Source organism: Alosa sapidissima, chromosome 20, assembly GCF_018492685.1.
Source record: "Alosa sapidissima isolate fAloSap1 chromosome 20, fAloSap1.pri, whole genome shotgun sequence".
Taxonomy (NCBI): domain Eukaryota; kingdom Metazoa; phylum Chordata; class Actinopteri; order Clupeiformes; family Clupeidae; genus Alosa; species Alosa sapidissima.
Window position 1 is genome coordinate 4,376,528 of NC_055976.1, and position 19,770 is coordinate 4,396,297.

The 19,770-nt window shown below is 39.9% G+C and overlaps 2 protein-coding genes across 3 annotated transcripts; one reads left to right on the forward strand and one right to left on the reverse strand.

The window, feature by feature from the left end:
• Positions 1–8,809: 8,809 nt before the first annotated feature.
• On the forward strand, positions 8,810–14,153 carry LOC121694759. Its single transcript, XM_042075084.1, has 13 exons — positions 8,810–9,288; positions 9,954–9,988; positions 10,219–10,303; positions 10,420–10,510; positions 11,462–11,550; positions 11,630–11,757; positions 11,848–11,899; positions 12,087–12,184; positions 12,270–12,406; positions 12,805–12,870; positions 13,362–13,408; positions 13,517–13,665; positions 13,802–14,153. The coding sequence occupies exons 2-13, from the start codon at positions 9,961–9,963 to the stop codon at positions 14,089–14,091; spliced, it is 1,260 nt and encodes a 419-aa protein (XP_041931018.1). The 5' UTR covers positions 8,810–9,288; positions 9,954–9,960; the 3' UTR covers positions 14,092–14,153.
• Positions 14,154–14,278: 125 nt separating this feature from the next.
• LOC121694758 (mitogen-activated protein kinase kinase kinase 3-like) lies at positions 14,279–19,756 on the reverse strand. 2 transcript variants are annotated; one of them, XM_042075083.1, is made up of 13 exons: positions 19,235–19,756; positions 18,433–18,484; positions 18,069–18,131; positions 17,855–17,896; positions 17,645–17,751; positions 17,063–17,270; positions 16,951–16,986; positions 16,743–16,786; positions 16,445–16,628; positions 15,634–15,826; positions 15,268–15,400; positions 15,033–15,140; positions 14,279–14,722 (listed from the first exon to the last, which is right to left on the reverse strand). In XM_042075083.1, the coding sequence occupies exons 1-13, from the start codon at positions 19,313–19,315 to the stop codon at positions 14,279–14,281; spliced, it is 1,695 nt and encodes a 564-aa protein (XP_041931017.1). In that variant the 5' UTR covers positions 19,316–19,756. The 2 variants fall into 2 exon arrangements, with proteins under 2 accessions (XP_041931017.1, XP_041931016.1); XM_042075082.1 differs by having other exon boundaries at positions 17,063–17,372.
• Between the last annotated feature and the right edge of the window lie 14 nt (positions 19,757–19,770).

Consider the following 19,770-nt stretch of genomic DNA (forward strand, 5'->3'; position numbering starts at 1 on the left):
GTGAGAAAATAATTATTTTCTGGTCCCGTTTGAATTGTACGGAGCCCGGGAGAGCTCACTTTAAGTGATATTTTTTCTGGTTGTGATAATTTGTGAGCACGTTTTCCTTTAATTAATCCCTCGAATTAATAAAACGTGAGCACGTTTTCCTTTAATTGAGCCCTCGAATTAATACAACGTGGCCCCGTTGTAGGCCTAAATTGAGCTCTCGAAATATGTATTTCGTGCTCACATTTAGTAATTCCCGACATTTTCTCACCGCTCGCTGTGCTGTGGTGGCAACTTCGTGTTACCTTGACATGGACTAGGCCTACAGCTGTCTGTAACAGTTCATATTGGTAATGTGATGATAACTGTAAGCAGCTAATTAAAGACTTTAGGTGGTCATGTTTTATAGCGGACTTCTACTCTTTGTAGCAGGGGCACTGTGGTGTCAACCGCCAGCTATGGAGACCCATAATGGGGAAATTCTACTACAAAGGCTACTCGCGGGCTCTGTTGTAGCCTAATGACTGGTTTCCACTATCTCCTGGATTGTTGACTTAACTGTGAGGTCTAGAAGTCAATCGAAGCACATCACAGCGACAAGCTCCCAAACAATTACAACACGTAGACCTACTGTTGGTACAAATAGGCTACTGCGTATTAGTAGTATCGCCTAATACCCACCCAATACAATAAGGTTCCCTCTAGCGCCCGATGGGCCTCACCATATAACCCACGCGCACACCAATGATGCACACAACGAGGTAAGCTTTGATACGGACTATGAAACGGGAGACATAAACAGTGTCGTTCACGATGCTCAGCTTCTCAGGCTATGTAGCCCAGCTCACACCGTTCGCGATAAACACCACAGCTCTGCATACACTTGGACCTCAACAAACACTCAAAACTTCGCCAAACATTCAGCTGGACGATGTTGGCAAGGGGCCTGTACAAACACACACAATCATCTGCTCTCCCACCTACAGCCTACCTAACGGGGCTATAACCAGGTGCACTGCAATCAATGAGATTCCCTCTACGTCACTACAAGCGACACACCTCCCGACGTCATTCCCGGGGATACCCCTTGACACTATGTTTTTGTGCACACAATTTAATTTCTTCGAGCCCACGTTTTAATTATTCGTGGGTGCGTTTTAGTAGATCGAGATCTCGAATATACTATAACGTGCTCATGTTTACATGTGTCAAGACAATATTGAGTGCACGTTTTACAAATTGTGGCCACGTTTAAGTAGATCGTGCACACAATGTTCTATAACCATGTTCACAAATTGTGCTCTCGTTTTAATAAATCGTGCCCTCGTTTTAGTAAATCGTGCGCTCGTTTTAGTAAATAGTGCACTCGTTTAATAAATTGTGCCCTCGTTTTACTATGCTTAAAATGAGAGCTCAATTTAGTAAAATAAGCTCACACTATAGTAAAAGGAGAGCACAATATAGTAAATTGTGCACACGATTTAGTAAACCGAGTGCACAATTTAGTAAAACGAGCGTACGATTTAGTAAAATGAGTGCACAATATAGTTAAACGAGGGCACAATTTAGTTAAACAAGAGCACAATTTAGTAAAACGAGCGCACAATGTAGTAAAACGAGCGCACATTCTCTCAACATGCAAAACATTTTGCGATGACCCCTCTAGGGCTCCGTGGAATTGTGCCATGAATGTGAACATATGTTGTCTGTGAATTTTTAATATAATTTTTCATGTTACGAGTTTGACAGTATATTATATGATTCTTCGGCTATCAGTTGTGGAAAAGACATAACGAGAAAGACTACATGTCGCCTGTGACGTGAGCTAGCTCTAATCGCTAACATTAACTGAGATGCTAGTTTTTGTAACGGCAGGAATAAACACACATGGTAACAAAAATATTCGAAACATGTCTAGCTTCACTCAACACATTAACACTATGATACAGTGTGATTGTAAAATTGTATGGTTCACTGTGTTCAAAGTCGATCTTAATAACCCTCTACATCTCGACCAACTGATGGTTGTTATGGGAAACTAGTTAGCTGCCGTCTAGCGGAAAGTTGTAGTCCACAAAGTGCTCTCACACAAAGTTTAGCCGTGGCCCACTGGTTAGCACTCTGGACTTGTAACTGGAGGGTTGCCGGTTCGAGCCCCGACCAGTGGGCCGTGGCTGAAGTGCCCTTGAGCAAGGCACCTAACCCCTCACTGCTCCCCGAGCGCCGCCGTTGTAGCAGGCAGCTCACTGCGCCGGGATTAGTGTGTGCTTCACCTCACTGTGTGTACACTGTGTGCTGTTTGTGTTTCACTAATTCACCGATTGGGTTAAATGCAGAGACCAAATTTCCCTCACGGGATCAAAAAAGTATATATACTTATACTTATACTTTTAACCGCATCAAACCTCTACCCGCTCAATTGTAGCAATCTTTACACGAAAATTTATATTAAAAATTCACAGACAACATATGTTCACATTCATGGCAAAATTCAAAAGGGGCCAGAAAATAATTATTTTCTCACATTCACTTGCATTAACGATTTTTCAATCTAGAGGTCCAGCGGGGATAGCGGAAAGGGCGGGACTTACCAGCTCTATACCAGAGCCCTTCTACGGAGAGCCTGGCCACTCCGTAGTAAGTCCCATTGTAACGAATTTTGGTTGCAGTTCCACCAGAGTTCCACTGGGGGCGATCGCCATGAGTGCAGAATGAATGGGAGTCAATGGAGCTAGACCGCTAAATTTGTCTCTTTCACCTGATTATCGTTGACAAATCTCAGATTTGATTGTAGTTTGTATAACTTCAACATGGGTTATAGGTCAAAAGTTGAATGAACGAGTACTTATGTCCTTTTGATTTCTTACAGGTTGGGTCGTTGTTGCACATAACACGCTAGCATTGTGCTAATGAATGACGTCATTGACACATTTGAAAGGCTTTTTAGAACAATTAAGTAACTTTAAAAAATATAATACTCAACCAAGTGTATTTTCTTTGCCTCCCCTTTCGAATACAATATTCAAATTACTTGAAAAAAAATTATATCCCGAGAAAAGTGGATTTTGAGGGGTACAGCTCCATAGACCTCCATGCATTCTGCACTCGTGGACGAGCGCCCTCATGTAGAGCCACAGAAGGAACTGCAACCAGTTCAGAAACCGAAAGTTTTCCGAGAGTGGCAGTTCTCCCCTTATTAGACATTCTCTGTCTATACTTGATCACGTGTGGCGTAACTTCCCGATTAACCCGTACTACGAAAGGTGGATAGGTTTTAACCAGAGCCATATAAAGGTATATATGGCTCTGGTTTTAACCAAGCGGCAACATTCTAATTTGAACAATGAAGCCTACCCGGAAATGCAAAAAATTGCAATACATCGAAAATCCGCTAGGGGCAGGTCCCAAAAGGGAGCAAATGTCCATAGACCCCCATGTTAAAATGTCCGTTTTCACAGCATAAATTCATGCTTTTACAGGTTGGTCCCATGGACTTTTATTGTATTTGTTGGTAGTTCCCGAGTGCCTGACAACTGTGAGGGGGTGAATTTTTTTCTAACTCGTTAGTTTAGATCAAAGATTCTAGAGCGGAGCAAGATAGATCAGTTACGTCATAGGCATGAAGTACCTTCTGAGCCTGACAGGGCGCCATTTTAATAAGCTCAGCGCAAAATGTATACAGTTCCAATTCTATGAGCCCACCTGAACAGCTGTTTTTAACGTTACCAGCTGTTTTTTTTTTTCTTCCTCGGTAATGAACTGCAAGAACTGACAGTGTGAAAGGCCCGATTGATCTTTTTCCAAGGTTACACTGAATAATAAGGAGAGGTAAATAGGCCTATTATAATTCCCATTGAGAGACTGTATAGCCTACTGATAAGCTAGCTAGCAGGCAAACTAACTTAGCTAGCGTTAGTTATATTATCACCATTTTTCTTTTTTCTACCTGTAGGCTATAAGTTAACCCTTTGTTCACGGCCTGCTTAAACACAACGCATAAGATAGGCTATATCAACCACTAATAAGGTCGAGATTTCACTCAAGCGTCTGATGTTCATAACTTAAATAAATGCAAATGGTAGGCCTAGGCTAAACACAACCGTGCTTGACACTAGGCTATTGTATCGTTTCCATGCAGTAAAAAACTCCCAAATTGTCCTGCTTGCCTATGTAAAATGCATATGACCACAGAATTCGTTTTCAAAAATCATTAGCCTATTTACAGGCTGCAGCCAACTTAAAACACGTCCAGATGAATCTAACCGTTGGACTTAATTCGTGCAATTAATAAAACAATTTGCTTGAGTTATAAAATAGCTGTAGTCCTATTATTTAGGCCTACCCCAGATAGCAGTAGACTCCGGACCATAGACTGTATATATAGAACTGGACAGTGTGCCGTCTTTTAAGAGTGATGCGAGCGTTAGTCCAGAGCCCCCTGGTGGCTGGCTGCAGTACAATGTGTAACTCCGCCCATCCCCATGTATTTCAATGGCCAAGTAGCCAACTTTCCGTGTCACTTTTCTCACCTAAAACTATTTTTGTATCAACAACTTTTTATTCGAAAAAATAGTTTTCAAGATGCTTCAATACACACAATTTTTCTTTTCTCGCTGAAATTATTTTTTTTATGTTATATTAACAAATCTAAAAAGGGCGTGTTTACACCTATGATTGACAGCTGGCTGGCTGCAGACACGACGCTTTGTCCATTATGTTTTACCGTCTAGGCTGCAGACACTACCACGCCATCGCTCACTTATTTTAACGACACCTGATTTCGACACATAATCTAACCTAAATAAGTGTTGCTGTCATTATCATTAGGCTATATCTTATCACAGTCTGACTAAATACATATTGATAGTCATACATTGTGTAGTTGTTTGTAAGAGACATCGTTGTTAGTTGTTACAGATTCTTTGTGAAAAAAGATATGTGCTGTTCTTTCGTAGATGCTAAGTATATTAGCTCATAGCATGCTACATCATGCTAGCATTAGCCAGTTGATAGGTAAAGTAAGAGGGCTCTGCTATATTGATCCGAAGTGACGTTAGCCATAGTCCCCATAATTTACAGTCCTACTTGTTTCAAATGGTTTAACGTAACCAGTGATTGCCGCCATCATCGTTGCAACTTCATTTGAATACACTTTGTCACTGGAGAAGGCGATGTTAAGTTTCATTAACGTTAACTCTTGCTTAGTTTTGCGAATGGGAATAAACGCCACCTAGCCTGCTAGGTCGACAACCTCGGTATGCCCATTTATGAATCACCCCGACAAATAACTTTACTTGTGTTTTAGTGAACACATTATTGGACCATAGCTTAACGTGAGGTAGGATTCAAAGTTACAAATGGACAATTTGCTTAGTATGCTCATAACAGCGGTATCTGAAAATGCTGAGTTAAGGTATCGTTGTTACCTGCGATTGCACTGCCGGAGAAGCATTTTGCATTGGTACGATTTGATCAGGTATTCCCAGTGATGTGTAAATCCTCCCATAGACGTATCCCATTTCAAAATAATACGTCTAAATTGAAAACTGTGACAACTCATTGATAGGCTCTCTCAATATGTCTGTAATCGTATGCCTCTACCACAGGCTTGCTAGTCTTTCACCAGAGAGGGTGCTCCATTATAAATAAAAAATGTAATGCTGCAGTCTTCATGTCAGCTGTAAAAATATGAGAACATGGACCTACTACATCAGGATACTCTGTAAACATTTTACACATAATAAGGAAGCTACTTTGCTGTTCAGTGTGTGATGTGTTTAAAGTGGTACTACGTTTAAAGAAACATTTTTATTCTTTGTTTCAAGTGCATAAGAAAATACCACATTATGATGATGATGGTTATGGTTACCCTTAACAAATACAAAACAATATAATACTTAAAACAGGGATCAATCAATAGCCTAATGAAATAAACAATGAGGGGGGAAAGCAATAATAAATAATAATGCCCATTCAATCAATAATATCAAAAACATGGTAAGACTACATTAAAGAGAATATCAATAATAAAAAAATGTAAAATTAATCAACAGCCTATAATGAAAATAAAACAGTACTACTGCATACAAACCATAATGTATAAGAAGTGCTTAAAAGACCAAAAACTATCACAAGAACGAAGAGCACTGGGCAACTCATTCCACCAACATGGAACCACTGAGGAAAAGAGTCTTGAATTTGACCTAGCGTTTAAGACTGAAGCTCATCAGAAGACCGCAGTGGGCGGTTGGGGATGTATATCTTGATCATTGAATTAAAATAACAAGGAGCAGATCCAGTCAGTGTCCTATAGGCCAAAGTGAGAGATTTAAATTTAATTCTGGCTACTGTAGGGAGCCAATGGAGAGTAACTAGGAGAGGAGTTACGATGTGTCCTCTTTGGCTGATTGAAGACCAGTCATGTTACAGCATTCTGAATGATATATCGCACAAAAGAAATAAAAAAAAACATTCAATATTGATTTAGTATCAACAAATAATTATTATTTTAGTAACGTCTACATCTTTGTGTAGGCTACAGTTAAATACTAAGCAATGGCCTCTGACTTAAATACCAAGGCAGTTAAATGACCGTGGTATGGTATAGTCTACATGATACACAGGACTACACAGTAAACCCATTTAAAAAGCATAATCATCTCAGTATACCCATTTAAAATAGGCAAGGATACATATTTAATAACATTTGGGGTTGCTCACAGTATACCCACCACTACAACTAACTAACTAGACTACACCACTGGTTAAATGGCGCATTGCAATTTACAATTTGTGTGAGTTCAGGGGCATACAGAAAGTTGAAGTTTGGGTGACATCAATAAAGAAAATAGAAACAAAGGGATGTGTACAGACTCAAGTATGAATGATGTCACATTAACAGAAGGTTCAGAGCAGCAGCAGAGACTTTTCTCGGTGCCACGCAAGTTATTGAAAGTCATGTGTTTTCAGAACGTAGTGGTGCTGTGCCATGTCCCATGTATAAGGGGCTTCATGTTGATCCAGTGACGGTGGGTGATGATGTCAGGGAGATGGATGTCAGGGGACTTGGAGAAAGGGGGAGGACATGCCACCTCAGACCACTCCAGCCAAACCACTTCACGTAGGCATTCCCTTGCTTGCAGACTAATGTAGATCATGGAGACCACCTTGTCGCCACCTCCAGTACATTCAGCCATCACCCATATCTTACCTGCAAAAAGGAAAGTTACAATAAAGTTAGTCAGACAATTTTACAACATTACAAAGCATCTAATCAGGCACTCAACACCACTAGTAATACCAATTAATTAAATATGTGTGTGCAATAAACTTTACAGCCTACCTAATGTTAACTACACATTTAAATATGCGGTGTGAATGTTATTAACTTGCGTCAGCTTGAAAAATAACGTTATCAGTATGACTGATCATGGACGTTAGATGACAAACTAAGGTCTTTCTCAAATGTTCACCGATATCCCTGGGCACTGGTTCTTGGCGTAGTGTTTAATGCAGGCGTTTCATTTATCGATCATTCACTTATGCGGTCTACAACTACCGACCTACCGATCTATTTTTTTTACAGTCTATGCTACCGACCTACCGATCTATTTTTTTTACAGTCTATGCTACCGACCTACCATCACAGAAGTAGCTCTAACAGGTGTCTGTCGTTAACGTTAGAAAAAATGCAACGCTGGCAAACTGGCTAGTAGTTACATTAACATGACGGGTTGATGAGGTCCATGCTTCACATTACGTTAACGTTAACTTGCGTTGCTTTATCACATCATACCGTTGCTTTATCACATCATATACTGTACTGACTGTCTAGTGTTATTAATCCCCATGTACAGTCAATGGTTACTCCATGTTGAGATGGCATACATCAAGATTGAGATATTTGAAAACAGCAACAACTAATAAAACCAAGTATATCATGCATCGACTGTTACGGGAGCTGTGTGCTAATCTTCACTTCAACGACTAACTTAGCCTCCCGTTAACGGTAACGTTAATGTAGCTGCTAACGTTAGCATCTAATTCGCTGTCCGTATTTCTGTTGTTAGCTCATTAGTATTCACCATACTAAATTGTCACAGTCTATAATCAACATAATAAGCTCTCTTAGACGTATTTAAGAACACCAATAGACAAAAAAAAACTTTTCAATTGATACGCAACACTTACCAGACAAGAACAAACCGATTGTTGTTTGTACTGTTTAGCTAACTCACAGCCGCAAAATTCATCCAGCCAGCTAGCCTTCTGCGCCGAGTCGACCTGCGTTGTGGAAAGGAGAAGGGGGCGTGTTTAACTCGCTGAGTGGCAACTGAGTGGGCGTGCCTGACCGCGACTCCTCTTCACTGCGCATGCTTCAACTTTTGCTGCGCAGCCGCACTTCAAATTGGCTCCAAATTTTCCAAGATGGCGTCGCCTCGGCGGCTTCAATTCCATAGAACACTGTAGAATGCAGCCACACTGTCCAGTTCTATATATACAGTCTATGCTCCGGACAGACTCCGCCTTCAAACTGGCAAATCCGTGTAACTGTCACCTCTGTTTTACTGTCGTGATGGAGACATTGACCCGGATCAGACACCAGGGGTACGGTGTTCATTTTAGGACATCCTCAGACTCAGGTGTCAGACTCAGAAAAACATCTGTCATCTTCAGACAAAACTGCCTCAGCGTCAGAAAAACCTCTGTCATCTTCAGACAAAACTGTCTCAGCGTCAGAAAAACCTCTGTCATCTTCAGAGAAAACTGCCTCAGCGTCAGAAAAAACAGACTCAGGTGTCAGACTCAGAAAAACATCTGTCATCTTCAGGCAAAACTGCCTCAGCTTCAGAAAAACCTCTGTCATCTTCAGACAAAACTGCCTCAGCGTCAGAAAACCCTCTGTCATCCTCAGATAAAACTGCTTCAAACCAAACGGCCTAAGAAAAACATCTCAAAGGACTCAGGTCTCAGAAAAAACGCTGTCGGAAAAAGTGGAGTCAGGTCTCAGAAAAAACGCGGTCAGAAAAAACAGAGTCAGACGAACCAAGTCTCAGATAAAATGTTATCAGAGTCAGGTATCATACATCAGATGAAAATGAGTCGGGTCTCAGGAAAACAGCTGTCCGAAAAAGTGGAGTCAGACGAAAACGTCTCAAATGAAAAGTTATCAGAAGCTGAAAAATATCACGCATCATAGCGAAATGATACGTCATCAAAATGCGACCGCCATACAACGTAGCCTCATGCTTACTAGCCAGTGTAAGAGTGCGGGGAAAGAACAACGACGGCTACAGAACGGTGAGTTTAATATTATGTTTAATACTTTATTCTGTCACTGGCATGTTATATTTGGCGCTTGGTTAGATGTAGAAATTATAAGTAAAGGTAGAAAGTGATCCAATGGTGTAGGCTACACATTGTAGGCAATCGATGTATGTATCTTAGCCAACCTTACTTGGCTAGTAGGCTAACATTAGCAGCTGCTGTAAGGCACATACAGGAGTATGCTACGTACTACATACAGCAAAATAATTTGTTTTTCGTAGGACTACGGTACGTTCAATGAGCTAGGGAAAAGTGGGTTAAACATGTTTCCACCACAAAAGTCCAGAACGATACCTGAACGATTATTTCCTACTTTTGCTAACCGTTTCCCAGTTGTACACTGTCTACCAGTAAGAAACCTGCAGTCATCATCATCACTGGGAATGTTCCCATTATTCCCAGACCCCCATAAAGACAAATGTGATATGCCATGTAATGCCATATAATACCATTATAATAATACCATTACATGAAATAGCAGGTAGTAACAACACGGCACATTTCTCTAAGTAAGTTAAGATAACATTTCATATCAAATTAATTCAACAACGCTGCAGTTATTGTCCTCTGGGGATTACATTTCAAGTTCCTGTCTATCTATTATTGTTGTGCAATGACATTTGCTTTTTTTTTTTCAGTTTCAAGATGTCCACTGACAACAACAATGAAAGAAGTATCCATAAATAACCATGTTCTAATGAGGCCCAACTAAGTTGGGGATAACTTCTTACTCTTCTTACTAGTTTAATGTTGTTGGTCTTGTTTCCAGGATTGTGTTTCATGATATCACACAGCTAATAAGACTATATACAGTATATGTATATGTTTGTGTGTGTGCCATTAGTACAGATGGAGTTGGTACATGACCAGTCATCTTGTGTTTGTCACTTAACCTTTTGGTAGATGCAATGATACAGTTTCTATTCTGTAATGGGTTCAAACAGAAGGAAATTTGCCTTATGTTGGCTTCAAATGGACATAAAATAAGGTGTGTTGCTTCCTTGCATATTATTGCTGTTTCTGATGGGCTCTCACAACTTAAGTACAGTCTATTGCTAAAGAGTGTGCTCTTATGTATATTGTGGTTGTTCTGTGACCTAACAGTGACCGACACTTAAGGAGACTATTGAAGTTGCTTGGGCTGAGGAGGAGAAGCCCACAGAGACCACTTCGAGAAATCCGTGAAGCTGTGCAGGTAAAACAGCGCAGTGACATTACCTTATCATAAATCCTGAAATTGTGGCTGGGATCTTTTATTTACTTAGGCTACGCAAAGCACAGGCCTTTATTTGGGTGGGCTGGTATTCGAGGCAGACCTTTATTCTTATTAGGCTTCTTTTTTTGTTAATTTAAGCCTAATTGCAATTTTATTCTTAGAAATAAAGTAAAAGGCTACTCATAAAATAACAACTTGCCATACACGCCTTCATGAACAATAACAAATTATTGTAGATAACAGCAAGTTTTCTAACATGCAATTTATTGTGAGACGTGTTTCATTCAGAGTGGATTATATTGCTAAATGTTGGGGCTGATGGGCACTGAAATCTGGGCGGTATTTGATTAACTTTCATGTAGTTGAAAGAGTATCAGGATTTCCACCCGCTGTTTGTTTATTGCAAGACAAGGCAGCTGCTTTCATTCATTCTGACTGTTCTGTATAAAGCCTGTGGCCTGTGGACAGAATTTTGTAAAAGTTGAATGGTCAGTGAGGATAGGAGCAGGCTTCACTCAATTTGTCTACTTTTTAAACTTTATCAGTGCTGGCCTGGATAGTTATACATAAAGGAAAGTAGGAGAGAGGCCGCACTATGCATATACTCTTTTATTTGCACATACGCGTTTTGGCGTGTGCTTTCTTCAGTGTGCACACTTTATGTAAAGGTTGACTGGACAATGGCTTCTGTTGCACAGTGGAACCTTTACTGGATAATTAGCAGTACTAAATTAGATAATATGACCCATACCCTTCTCTTATCTGTGCATGCAGTTACTCGGTCTGATGCACCCTTCCATTAGCCTAGCTTAGCATAGATAGCCTATAGCCCCCAAACAATTAAAAAAAAAAATGTTTGTGCATTGTGCAAAAATGTTGTTCTGCTTGTCCATGCAATGGTTATAATTACTTGATATGTTCGATTTCCAGAGCGAGATGAGACACTGGTCACCTGACCAAGGCATCAGAGCCATGTTAAAACGTGTTCGCGATGTCAGAGGAGTGCGGCCTTGCTACAGGTTAGTGATGTAAATGTCACCAAGCACTTTGTCATGTTACCTTCGAGTGTCACTTATAAGTACCTGTCAATGAATGTAGGACTGATGTTGCTGAAATTATGCGTGAAGTGGATGCAAGTGGTCTGCAGAGAAGGAGTCCAGGCAAAAAAAAAATACAAAGGAGGAACTACCACAGCTCTGGACCAAATGACACCTGGCACATAGATGGTAAACATTTGATCATCTTAATGAAAGGGATTAAGTTTTACAATGCGACAATAGTATGCGTTATAGATATCCCTATATTTTGTCCTACAGGTAATGATAAGCTGAAGTTCTTTGGGATCTGGGTACATTTATGCATTGATGGGTAGGTAAATTGTACAAAAGCATCGCTTGTGCTGTGTCATAAGGTACATTACGTTAATAACTTTTTCACATCTGAAGTGATATTGTAAGAGTATGGTGAAGCTAGCTGGTTACCATGGGCAACATTCTGTCTAAGCTGGCTTTCTTTATGTGCATGGATGTGTGCATATCTTTTTTTCCTCTCTCAGGTTTTCTCGAAGGGTTCTGTGGCTGAAGGTTGGCACTTCGAACCGCAAGCAAAAATTTGTGGCAAGATACTTCTTTGATGTTGTTGTGGAACTAGGAGGTATGCATTGTCAATTGGAGGTATTGAGTCTGTGGCAAAGCTTGTCAGGTCACATACACAAAAAATGTTCTTTTTATATGCTAAGGATGTCCCCGATTGATCCGGAGTGACAGGGGAAAGGAGAACCTTGTTGTTGGTGAAATGCAGACGGCATTTCACGTTCGACAACTTGGGGACCAGGCATGGCAGTGCTTCAGGATGGGCACATCAGTTCACAACCAGGCAAGTTTTTAAATGAAGAGGTGAAGCAGCACAGTGGTAAACATGCCACTGTCCCAACCCTTTTTTAAAACATGTTGCCAGCATCAAAATTGAAAAAGTACATATATACCAAATGTCTTTTTCAAGATTTATATTTTGTCTTATGTCCCTTTTCCAACTAAATATGGCATTCAACATTTGTAGATTATCACATTCAGTTGTTATTAGTATTTTACACAACTCCCCAGGTTTTTCTTTTTTGGTGGATGTAGATGAAATGGATAAAAGGAAGTTTATTGTCACATGCATATAGTTACTGGAAGTAAGAAATGCAGTGAAATTATGTCTGGTGAAATATTTTGAAATGTATTTCATTATTGTTTTGTTGAAAAAATGTATTTCATTATTGTTCTGTTAAGAGAGCCGAATGCTTCAACAGCATGTTAAAGCGGACGTGGATCAAGAAATGGCTGACAAGATTTGAGGTACTACTAGCCTAGGACAACCATCAATGGCTGCGCTGATGACTGACCTTAAATATACCTATATTTTCTTAACTGCATTTAAAACCAGTAACCAAAGAATGATTTCATTGCTGCAGTTGAGAGGTTAAAGCCATTTTGAAGTGATCTTAACTATGTCTACGGCCATAAATGTATAATTTAGCAAAAGGAGTGCATTGCTGATGGCAATTTTTTTGGACCACAATGGTTTTTGATTGCCTATTGTGGGGAAATCCCCTACCTACAGCACAAGAAATCTAACACCTCTATATCTGAAATTGGTGTTTTATGTGTTTGCACATGGTTAACATGGTTTATGTGTTTGCTTTGGTTAACATAATTGCTGAAATGTTAGTTTTCCACTCTGAAGTTACCCTCTGATCATGTTCATTTATAATTTCTTAGCTGCTACCATAAACTCATTAAATGACAAAATAGAGTAACCTTATGTCCTTTTCTTATCACATGCTTAGGGCATGATGGAGTCTGGCATCCTCGAACTGGACAACCCTGTACACATGTAGGTCAAAGTTTCTTTCAAGTGAAAATGGCATATATTTTTGAAGGTTGCATAAACATGCTCTAATTCATCGGACACTCTTTACATATTCTATTTCTTTTTCAATAGAAATTGCCTGCAGTATACACATCTTGAGATGCTTCAGGAGGACTTGAACATTGAGCGGACAGTTTGGAACAGTCACGACATTAGAAAACAACGGCATGCTCCAGGTCCATTCGGGAAGCCAGATGTCATGTACAACTCCCCACCTCCTGGTATTAGAAAATTTGGTTGATTTATTTAATACATTTCTATGAATGCATACTCGCCATTAATGCTCAATTATGTTTCCTCCTTCTGAAGAAAATGTCCTGAAAGACCACCATTTGTCTTTTTCTCCCTTATATACAGGCTTTGCTGATATGCTGTGCCCAGTTGATGATGACCTTCTTGACTTTTCACAACAAATTGTCAGTGAAGAAAATGAACACTTGCGTGTTGCAAACGAGGAATTTCAAGACCTGTGTGGGGCCATTTTAGCCAACAGCAGGTTTCCACACACCCTAAATGGTTGCTTTGCTGCCTACCTTAAGTTATTTGAAGAAATAACCAATTGTATGAATAGAAATATGCTGCAAACACCCTCTACATTTGCAGAGGCAAACGAATTATATAAAATTATGCTAAGGGAAAGAGAGTGAAAAAAGGAGGGGGTGGGGGGCTGGGTAGTAATCATGACATGCTCTTTATTTTAATGTGGATACTTTTGCAGCTGAACACACACTGGACATCAATGTAGAACAAATTGGAAGCTTTCAATTATTTAAACTATGACTTCACTAGAACTATCAGAACACAAAAACACTTCCTCACACTGTCAGCATTTCTCTACCACTTATACCCATATCGGCTCTCTAAATCCAGGCCAAGCCCTGACTTGAGAAATTCTACTACTCCTGAGGCGTTGGGTCGGGATTGCGGCTCATAGTTGAGCAATGTACCCAAAAAGTGGTACTTCTCGTTGAGACTTTGGAGAGCGTGTGGAGGGGTCTTCGATGCCATGAGAGCAGCCAGCTCTCGTTGTTTTCTGATGAGCCATGGGGATGACCTTGTGAACAATTCCAGATAGGTGGCCCCCAGGGACCACATGTCAGTGTACCAGGAGGCATCCTGAAAGTGCAGGATGCACTCAGGTGCCATGTACAGGAATGTCCCGCCCATGGGCCCTACAGCCTGTCCTTGTGCACGGCTACCTTGGCGAAGCTGGACAGTGTCTCTAATATTGGCCAAACCCCAGTCTGTTAGGACTGCCCTCTTCGACTGTAATTGAATCTGAAAGATACAGAAAACATTATGAATGTTGTATGAAAGTACTGTATTTACCAGGGAAGATATATTTACACGTATAAAAAGCAAAGCAACCAAATGATTGATATTGTTGGCTCAGTTTGTCATCTGTAAAGCTACATATTCATTGTGATCTACAAGTTCTGCATTTTGACACTAAAGTCTGCTGGTACACTGTCACTTTATGCACATTTCCAAGACGTTACTCATCTCTAAAATGTTTTCACTTCAGAGATTGTTCAAAAGAAGCGCTTCCATTGTCATGCCCAGTATTTCTGAAGGAAAAATAACTTACCATAACATTGGCTGGCTTAAGGTCCTGATGAATAACCTGCTGTGCATGGATATACTCTGTCGCCATTGCTAGATCGAGAGCGATGAATTCGTCATCGTGTCCTTCCAGCTTAGAAGACAATTATAATTAACAAAGATAATTAGTCATAAGACTTTGCTTATTTCCCTAACAAATTATGTGCAGTGACACATTAAAGAATATCAGCAGGCAACTGAAAGAACAGTAGCAAAAATACCTTTACAATGCAGCTGTCAGAGTTAATGACGACATCAAGAGGAGCTCCATGGATATACTCTGTAGCCAACAAAAAGCAGGTGTCACTGCGAGCTGCCGCCAGAAGTCTCACAATGTTGGGATGTGACAGTCTCCTGTGAATAATGAAAAGAACCCAATCTTATTCTTTCAGAACTAAAGAAAAGTAATCTCAGGTTGCCTACCCCATTCTGTCTTAAAAGTTAAAAATAAATAAATGGTTTCTTGCACACATTTGTAACAGTATTAGAAATTACTTAGCATTATAAATCACTTTAAGTTATCAAATGTAACACATTACAAAGCTACACAGAGCACAGAAAAAATCATTTAAATAAAATATTCTTACAGAGACACATTTATTTCATGGTGGATGTCCTGCTCTTCTGCTTTGGCACTTCCTAACACTATTCTTTTTACAGCCGCAGGTGTACCCTGGTACGAGCCTCCGTACACCTGACCAAACGTTCCTTCTCCAAGGAGAAGCCTTTCATCGTATTTGATTAAGGAGCTGTCCACATATGGGACACGTGGAAGATACACTAAGGGATACAAACACACATCAAGCGCAATGTTTCCTACATTGTAATTGGATTTGTTATTGGAGCCCATTCCAAACAATGTTCAGCATCATTCACATATTGGTAGTAAGCAATACAACATGGCATAGAAATGCTATTCAACCTCAGAAAATATTAACCAACAGTGACACAAATAGACTCACAGCATTTCTTTATTTGTCACAAGTTTAAATATGTGTAGCTTCTGGTGAAACAAGTCCCAGACTAGTCAAGCTTTTAAAGGGGACCTTAAGCTGAGACCTCAACATTGAGTGTGGTCAGTAAGAAAATATATGGTACATATGGAGGATTGATGTAATGGTGGACTGACAGCTGAAGCTAACCTATAGGGCAAACTTAAACTGAAATAGAGTGAACTCGCTACCCTTGGTTAGTTTTATCTGCTGATCCACTGTGATGTTGTACAAAATTGTCCTGTTCTTTGTTCTACATACAGCACTTCAGACATCAAACAGGCCTACTGATTGAAATGTATGTTTTGAGGAGCAGTGGTCCCTTCCCTTAATACATGAGATGTTAATTTTTCCTTAAATAATTTGTGGAAAAAGACACTATCTGGATAGAAAACAAAATACTTACAAGAGGGCAGGATGGGATCGTGTGAAGCCTTCACACTCTCATTTCCCTCCACTGCACTCTCTGATGTCCAATTCTCACCTACCGCTGCCTCTGCAGTTGACTCACTGTTGACCCTGAGATTTGAAATGTGTTGAGCTACAGCTGTCCCTGCACTACTGCCTCTAGCTGACTCGGCACTGGAATCCTACAAACACAAACAGTGAAAGTATCCTCTTTTCCACTTGGCACACTTCTAACAATCACACTAATGATGTCTGAGGATTTGTGGGTGCAAGATCAGACCAGATCATGCCATTACCTCATCAAACATACTTTGATCCATATCCCCTTCATCCTCCTCATCTACAAAACACAACAGCAGAAACAAAAAATGACAGTCACAGTGAAATTCCATTGGAACATACAGTACAATATACAGATTACTTCATAACTAGAACATGTAACCACACATATAGACACTTAAATGTTTCTACTATGGCAATTAGTTTTGGCTGACATGAACATACCTGGTGCTGTAGTTTCATCATCTACGCAGATAACTTCTGCAAAAATAACAGATGTTTTGTACTAAATAACTTCTACACTTATGATATTATTGGTATTGATAATTAGCATTACCCAAATTATCCAATTCTCTTCGTCCAACATAAAGAGTCCTTTTCCAAGGAGTGGTCATATCAGAAACAGTTTTGAACTCTGCAGAGAATTCCACCTTGGTCCACCTACTACCGTCTCCATGGCAAAGGGTGAATTCACTTTGATCGTGCTTGTCAGGCCAGAACATTTCTTGTCCTATTTTTAGCAGGTCGTCATAGGTCTCATCTCCCTGCAGGACAACACGGGGAGGGATCTCTTCCAAAATAATTTTTTGATATTTCCCTGACCTCTTTGTAGTCCGTGGCCTCCACTCCATGGGAGCCATTTTAACCTAAGTTTAAAGAAAAGAAATACAATCTATCTAACTACCGTATTTTCCGGACTATAAGCCGCACCAGAGTATAAGCTGCATCAGTCAAAAATGTGTCATGAAGAGGAAAAAACCATATATATAAATATATATGTTGCACCTGAGTTGCAGGACCATCCAAACTATGAAAAAGTGTGACATATAGTCCGGAAAATACAGTAAAATCTTTTCACTGAGGCATCTTTTGTTTCTTAATGCAATATTGTGTTTATTTAGGGTCAGACTTTTCTAACCTTTAGAAGTGACGACTTTGATGGTTTAACTGCCAGTGGATATTGCTTCTTCTTCACAACTTGCGGCTGTACAAGATGTTTTGCTTTGGCAAAAGCCTCAGCTGCAGCTGAAATGAACACAGATATTTATTTGAGCAACTGTGCCAAATCCAAGCAACCCAACATCTCATTCATATTATTGTGAATACACATAATATGGAGCTTGCTTACTCAAATAATCATTGCTAGAACTGGAACTCCCTTCACTCTGCCCTACAATAGAAATGGCGGTGGTATGACAAGGCACAAATAAGTACTCAGTGAAATCAAAGAATTACTCACATTGAATTCATATGCAATCTTCAAATGTTGGCTATTATATACATAACATTATACTACGAATATCTGATGTTAATACTGAAAATATGCAGCAATACTATCCTACCGGTTTCCTTTGCCACCAGAAGCTTTTTTACTCGTGTGTCAAACCCTTTTTGAGTCAGCTCTCCTAGAAAATAATTTTCAAAATATTTGCAAAATATTAATCATTTCTCTGTCTTTCTGGGGCGATGGGTAAAAGTGACTCCGAACCAGCACCAGACCTGCGTTGGTGGAATTGGGTTAACTGACTCCGAACCAGCACTAGAGCTGTGTCGGTGGAATAGGGGTATGATATAGGCAATTATTACCCTGGCTTATATTTGGGGACCGGCCTTTATTTGTCTGAATCGACAATGTCCCCGGCTATAGAATCCCGGCCATAATTTGAGGATTTACGGAAACTGAAAATATGACCCCCTAAAACTTACCATTTTCAAGTTGTTGTTTTAAGTTGTCGTACTCTCTAACTCTGTCCATTGTCTGAGGGTTATAGAAAAAAAAAGGTGAATTAAAGAAAACCCTAAATTAATGTACATTTGTTATCCATTGCTCAAGCTAACGTTAGCAGTTGTCATTGTCATTGCACAACAATAATAGACAGGCATACAGATAGACACGTAATTGAAATGTAATCCCCAGAGGACAATAACTGCAGTGTTGTTGAATTAATTTTATATGAAATGTTATCTTAACTTATTTAGAGAAATGTGCCGTGTTGTTACTACCTGCTATTTCATGTAATGGTATTATTATAATGGTATTATATGGCATTACATGGCATATCATATTTGTCTTTATGGGGGTCTGGGAATAATGGGAACATTCCCAATGATGATGATTGCAGGTTTCTTACTGGTAGACAGTGTACAACTGGGAAACGGTTAGCAAAAGTAGGAAATAATCGTTCAGGTATCGTTCTGGACTTTTGTGGTGGAAACATGTTTAACCCACTTTTCCCTAGCTCATTGAACGTACCGTAGTCCTACGAAAAACAAATTATTTTGCTGTATGTAGTACATAGCATACTCCTGTATGTGCCTTACAGCAGCTGCTAATGTTAGCCTACTAGCCAAGTAAGGTTGGCTAAGATACATACATCGATTGCCTACAATGTGTAGCCTACACCATTGGATCACTTTCTACCTTTACTTATAATTTCTACATCTAACCAAGCGCCAAATATAACATGCCATTGACAGAATAAAGTATTAAACATAATATTAAACTCACCGTTCTGTAGCCGTCGTTGTTCTTTCCCCGCACTCTTACACTGGCTAGTAAGCATGAGGCTACGTTGTATGGCGGTCGCATTTTGATGACGTATCATTTCGCTATGATGCGTGATATTTTTCAGCTTCTGATAACTTTTCATTTGAGACGTTTTCGTCTGACTCCACTTTTTCGGACAGCTGTTTTCCTGAGACCCGACTCATTTTCATCTGATGTCTGATACCTGACTCTGATAACTTTTTATCCGAGACTTGTTCGTCTGACTCTGTTTTTTCTGACTGCGTTTTTTCTGAGACCTGACTCCACTTTTTCCGACAGCGTTTTTTCTGAGACCTGACTCCACTTTTTCCGACAGCGTTTTTTCTGAGACCTGAGTCCTTTGAGATGTTTTTCTTAGGCCGTTTGGTTTGAAGCAGTTTTATCTGAGGATGACAGAGGGTTTTCTGACGCTGAGGCAGTTTTGTCTGAAGATGACAGAGGTTTTTCTGAAGCTGAGGCAGTTTTGCCTGAAGATGACAGATGTTTTTCTGAGTCTG